Below are 6,262 nucleotides of genomic sequence, written 5' to 3'. Positions count from 1 at the left end.
TTTAAAAGCACTTGCCCTAAAATACTTGAATGTTCACCCGTAAACACGACTAACCTTAAAAGGCCAGTAGTACCTAAATCATGACGTGACGGACATAGGTCCACTTTTTTACTCACACTGGTCATATGGTGACCACGACCTGTCATTCTGAGCCGAATAAGCCCCCTAATCTCGTATGACGCGCTTGAAACACGCGTCTGCAAGTCAAACAAAGAACGTTTCGTAATTTTACGTGTCTGTTTACCCCCTCGTTAGTTACATACCGTTATCACAACACTTGGGGCCCGATTCGGATTTTGTAATAGACATCTATTAGATATCTTTTAGACATCGCCAAGATACGATAACGATATGTTTAAGATCTAACCTGTCAAATTTGACATTTCCGCGATTCTGGAGATACTCTTGAACGATTTCCAAAAGATATTACTTAGAGATTTAATTCACATCTAATAGATATCTAACACGATCTATCGTAAAAGTGACATTGGTTGCCCGAATTGCGCTGCAAAAGAGAACTAGTTGAAATCTAAACTATAACGTATCTAGAATAGATCTAGTACGTGTCGTCTCTTGTGAATATCTTGAAGTTCGAATACGGCAGTTGGTACGAAACATTTTACACACAGTTGAAGGATATAGAGTTAAGTAAGATTTATTCAGGAACTTTATCAATACTAAGCCTAATAGGGGTTATGCACAAATCACGCGAGGTGTTTTCGGCCACTTTTTGCACAAGCCCTTACTGACATGGGTCATCTTGGTGACCATCCTCGAAAATGAGGAAAAAGCTTTCGGCAGTTTCATAGTTTCATACCTACATTTGGGCTGGTCACATATGAAAAGGGACCTTATTTTAAACTGTTTAGACGACAAAGGTTTCACTCACTTGAATTTTTAGTCGCTATTGGCGACATGTTTCGGACTCTTCGGCGGTCCTTTTTCAGGCTCGAGTGCACGAGTTGCAGTCGCCGCGAGCACTCGAGCCTGAAGAAGGACCCCCGAAGGGCCCGAAACATGTCGCCAATAGCGACTAAAAATTCAAGTGAGTAAAAGGGACCTTATTGTCGATGGCGCTTACCCCGCACAGCGTCGCGCGGCATTGTATTTATATCGGAGCATCGTTAATAATGGCGTAAGCGCCATCGACAATAAGGTACCCTTTTCATAGATAACGTCACATATAGATATTTTCTGTGAGACTGACACCTTTTATGGCTATTTTAAGATGGGTTCCATTGGGAAATGGTTCAGTATTATCTACGGCAATGTGGCAACGGCAGCATCTTTCTGCAGCAGTCACGCTGCCACAGTGCAGTCGCCATCCGAATGTCATAATCATTATAAATTCGAAAGTAACCCTGCCTGTCTGTCTGTTACCTCTTGACGGTTAAACCTCTGAACCGATTTCGATGAAATTTGGTACCTATCGAGATAGTTTGAGTCCATGCAGACGAAGTAACAAATACGTTTTCACACCACCTATTCGGAAAAGAGCTTTTTCTTCCCTGAGGAGGGATCAAAGTGGCACTTTTCCTCCCTGCTATGATGCCTGATCCCTCCATCAAAGTAACACTTTTCTGTTCTAGCTTAAATAATCTGTTTAAGCATCAGATTGTGTCAAAACTAAGATTTTTTATTTTCCTCATAGTTGATGTGAAAAGCAGTATGTGTCACACGGTATCAAAATTATTTCGTCTTCTAGAATCCATCGCTTCATTCAGGATTCAATGTACGCCCTTGACGGAAATATATCATTTTGATCCCTTGTAACACAAACTACTATTAGATACCTATTTAAAATACAAATGTTTTATTCTAAAATCCAGACAGTAAAAAATCAATAGGTCGTACGTACAACGAAATTGGGTATTGACGAAAAAACTCTATCCGTACCATCTAGTATTTGTTTGACGTAATAGGAATTCCACAGATAGAATTTCTCTTTTTGTTTACCAAACGACACAAATATGTACCTACACTAGATAGTGAAAAGTGGAACTTTGTGAAGAAAATTTCATAAATATAATCAATCGGAAAATTGCAACAGCACTTTTTACTGCAGTAGTTTGACATGCGTTGTAGCCATCTATTTCAGTTAATAAAAATTACTAAATTACCTACTAATTATTACTTTAAATTGTAAATGGGCATAATTTATTTAGATAATAATGTAACATTCAGTCAGACACAAATTGTATTATTTTAATGAATAAATGAAATGAATAGTTTATACGAGTATTGTGATATAGTAGTGTGACTACTTAAAAATACAAATCAAAATATTTCTTAAAATAATTTGATTTGTTATCTAAGTCGGTTCTTATTTATTAATAAAAAGCCGTATTTGATTTTCGAACAAATAGGGAGTATTATTGCAATGTTTTGCCGCCAGAGTGCATCACTAGCGACTTAAGTAGGTATACCATAGAGTAACTTATACATACTGTTCCTTAAACTGTTTTTTGCCTTTTTTTCCCAGACAATCAAATATGACATTGATACATCAAGGCGGTTTGTTTACAAAATGTCCACTCTCTCGTTTGCGGTAGACCCTTAGATTTTGACTTATTGTGGGAGTGACGCCCCCGTAGACTTTTGCGTAATATTCCCTAAAGTGTCATTCAATAGAACTTGCTAACTATGTAAACAAACCACCATACTAAAATTGACACTGAATGTCAATTTACTAGTAACTTTTGTTTACATAGTTAGCAAGTTCTATTGATTGACACTTTATTGATGGAATTTCCGAATTATGAAAATTTAAATGTCAGAAATCGATTGAAATTTAATTCAGAAATTGAATGAACGAAATGAAATCGAAAATCATGTTTGGATAAAAATAAAGCTAATTGGATTTTTCGATTTTAAAACCCATGTCTGCTTGCTTGCGTTATATCAGATATCTAGGGCATCTGCAGTTGTAATATTAAGTCAAGATAACTTTGTTATAGTCTCCATCTGGTAATCTACGGTTTTACAGTCGACATATGTTTTCATTTATAGTAACATACTGAGGAATATCGGAGAAGTCATAAAATGTTTCACTCGGTTAGATGTAATTTTAATAGGGATGTATCCTCTACTTAAAATAAATTATTTCACACCGTGTACGAAATAAAGCACCAGATAATATTATTAGAAAAACATAGATTGCAGTTATTTTTAAACACAATTTGTATTTTATAAATCGGATTGAAATATAAAAAGCAGGTGAGTTGACCGTGAGAGCCGTTTCGCACTACGTCCGATCCGAATCCGATCCGAATCCGTGAAAATATGGTCCGAAGCAGCCGTAGAACTATTTCTATGGTGATTTAGAAATAGTTCTACGTCTACTTCGGACCGTATTTTCACGGCTTCGGATCGGATTCGGATCGGACGTAGTGCGAAACCGCTCTGACGTCACTATACTCGTGTTCATTTAAATTCCATATAAGCAAATCGTTTTGACAGTTTTAAAAAGAAACTGATTTGAATCGTAAGAAAGTAGCCTAGAACCTAGAACTAAGTTAATTAGAATCTAAATAAATAGATGATACCAATATACACTACAGCACAAAAGGCTATTTTATGCAGCCTACACATGTACCGACCTCTACGAGCATGAGAAGTGAAAATAAAATTGTTGCAGCGGCGGTAGTGGTGGCATTCTTCGTGTGCTGGGCGCCGTTCCACGTCCAGCGCGTGTTCTACGTGTACGGCCGCCAGCACCCCAAGTACGAGCTCATCAACGAACACCTCTTCAACATCGCCGGGGCCCTGTACTACGTCTCCGCTACCGTCAACCCGATACTGTACAACGTCATGAGCGGCAGGTTAGTCAAATATCTTCTTTATTTGCCATGCCTTAATATCGGCGATCACCTTTGCCATCTCTCTCCTGCTCTTAGCCATTCTTGCCAGTGTGGCTGCGTTATCCATGTTCGTCCATTTTTAGGGTTCCGTACCCAAAGGGTAAAAACGGGACCCTATTACTAAGACTCCGCTGTCCGTCCGTCCGTCCATCCGTCCGTCCGTCCGTCCGTCCGTCCGTCTGTCACCAGGCTGTATCTCACGAACCGTGATAGCTAGACAGTTGAAATTTTCACAGATGATGTATTTCTGTTGCCGCTATAACAACAAATACTAAAAACAGAATAAAATAAAGATTTAAGTGGGGCTCCCATACAACAAACGTGATTTTTGACCGAAGTTAAGCAACGTCGGGCGGGGTCAGTACTTGGATGGGTGACCGTTTTTTTGCTTGTTTTGCTCTATTTTTTGTTGATGGTGCGGAACCCTCCGTGCGCGAGTCCGACTCGCACTTGGCCGGTTTTTTTTAATGCTGTCAAGCCAGGTGACCCTCCTTCTTCCCCTTACCCTTTTGCTATAATTTTTTCCTTCCAATATTCAATAGTCAGATAATATCTGATACCTATAAAACGCCTTTCGTTATGAGTCAAGTTATTGTAAAAGATACCTTTAATTAACATACATAGTTACCCAGGATTCTCCTAGAGATTTCGCGGTTAGACCTAATCCGATTGTGCTAGTAGTTTCAAACAACCGAGAACATGGCATTGTTCTCGGTTGTTCACTAAATAAGCTGTCTATACTCCTAGTTGGTCAGCTTAAAAAATTACTACTATAATTTTAACGAACTTACGAATTTATAAATGCTTGATTTGTTTTTCACATAAGTTTGTATGATTATGCTTTGAGCCACGTGACTGCAAGTAATGTCAAATCAAGTAAATATTTTCAAGTTAAAATCCAGTATAGTCGTTGAATACAACATGGTTTCTATTATGTTCTATTAGAATCTATTGTTGAAGTCATTTAACTAAGTTTAACGAGTATAGTCATCCGACGCTCGGCGTTAAAATTCAATGGCTGAAACTAAACTATATCATATTTAAGTATTTATTCATTGAATTTAATACCGTGACACCAATTTATTATTCAATCGAAACGTTTTTATATCTCTCTACTAAGCTTCATACAACAACTACTACGCTGTCAATCATATTTTTAAAGACATTCGGCACAGTCTGTTTACAAATCGATCTGTACGAGTAGGTACTTCAAGATGCCTCACAAGTGTCTCATATAGGAAAAAGGGTAAATATTGACAAGAGTTTCGGATATCTACCTTTAGCACAAAATAGCTGTCCGTTTGTGTATCAAGCAAACATTGGCCTTTCACAGTGAGAACTTTATTATTTACTTACTATCCCATTTCTAATATTTGTGTGTCTGTCGTAATTATTTCCTAAATTCTAAAAAGTAAATCCAATCACAATGATATTTTAGTTATCTTCACAAGTTTATGCTAACGATTAAAAACATATACCTATAATGTATTTTGTTCTTACAAAAATATTATATATATCCATTCATAGTATAGCTTAGCTTCGTTGTTCGTAATAACATTTGTATTAAAAGTTAATCATTTATTATGGCTATATGCGAGTCCTCACATATATGATGCTTGGATATTATGTGACAAACTCACTCTTAAGATGTTACGAGTATATACGAACAATATACAATGACTAGAGCAACTAAGGAAACGCAAGAAAATTTATGTAGGTAATCGCCGAGCGAACAAATTTCGCTGTCGGAAAAGTATCTTCAATCACTTTTCTCGACTTGCTTATGTTAAAGCATCCGCATAGCCAGAATAAGTTGCTGTCATAATGCGCAGTTCCTCTCTAGGAATATATCATAGGCTATACTAAGTGTGGAAAGTGAAAATATTTAGGGTAATATGTACCTATGCCTACTTTTTAAGAAGTTCAAAGCTCATAATTTTGAATATGTCCGTATAGGTCCAGCAAGAAAATTAGGCTATGATTTATTTTATGATTTCGGAAGTCTCATAACAAAAACTCATAAAAGAGTTTTTACAGTACATATGGGGCTACTTTTCCGCACTAGTGCGTAAAATAGCACTTTACAGTACATACGGGGCTACTTTTCCGCACTAGTGCGTAAAATAGCACTTTTCGTGCGTATGTCGAAACTTTAAAGTGCCATATGTACTGTAAAAGGTTATTCGATACACGTGCGAATAGGTAATTCGCAACTCGTGTCGATTTAAAACACTCCCTTCGGTCATGTTTTAATTTATCGCCACTCGTTTCGAATTTCCTCTTTTTCGCACTTGTATCGAAAATAACTATTTACCCACTCGACATCATATTTCGGTGTGGCCAATAACGCGTAAAATATTTACGTATTCGTATAAGTCGCACTCTTAAAGCTAGCGCACTAA

The 6,262-nt window shown here is 37.3% G+C and overlaps 1 protein-coding gene across 1 annotated transcript in view; it reads left to right on the top strand.

The window, feature by feature from the left end:
* Nucleotides 1–3,609: 3,609 nt before the first annotated feature.
* LOC134654830 (neuropeptides capa receptor-like) overlaps nucleotides 3,610–6,262 on the top strand; it is a 28,687-nt gene continuing 26,034 nt past the window's right edge. The window contains exon 1 of the mRNA XM_063510301.1: nucleotides 3,610–3,821. Within this exon, the coding sequence (XP_063366371.1) occupies nucleotides 3,610–3,821 (212 nt within the window). The remainder of the gene's footprint in view (nucleotides 3,822–6,262) is intronic.

This window comes from Cydia amplana, chromosome 15 (genome assembly GCF_948474715.1).
Source record: "Cydia amplana chromosome 15, ilCydAmpl1.1, whole genome shotgun sequence".
Lineage (NCBI taxonomy): Eukaryota > Metazoa > Arthropoda > Insecta > Lepidoptera > Tortricidae > Cydia > Cydia amplana.
Note: the sequence above shows the minus strand (reverse complement) of the source record. Positions and strands in the feature narration are given on the sequence as shown.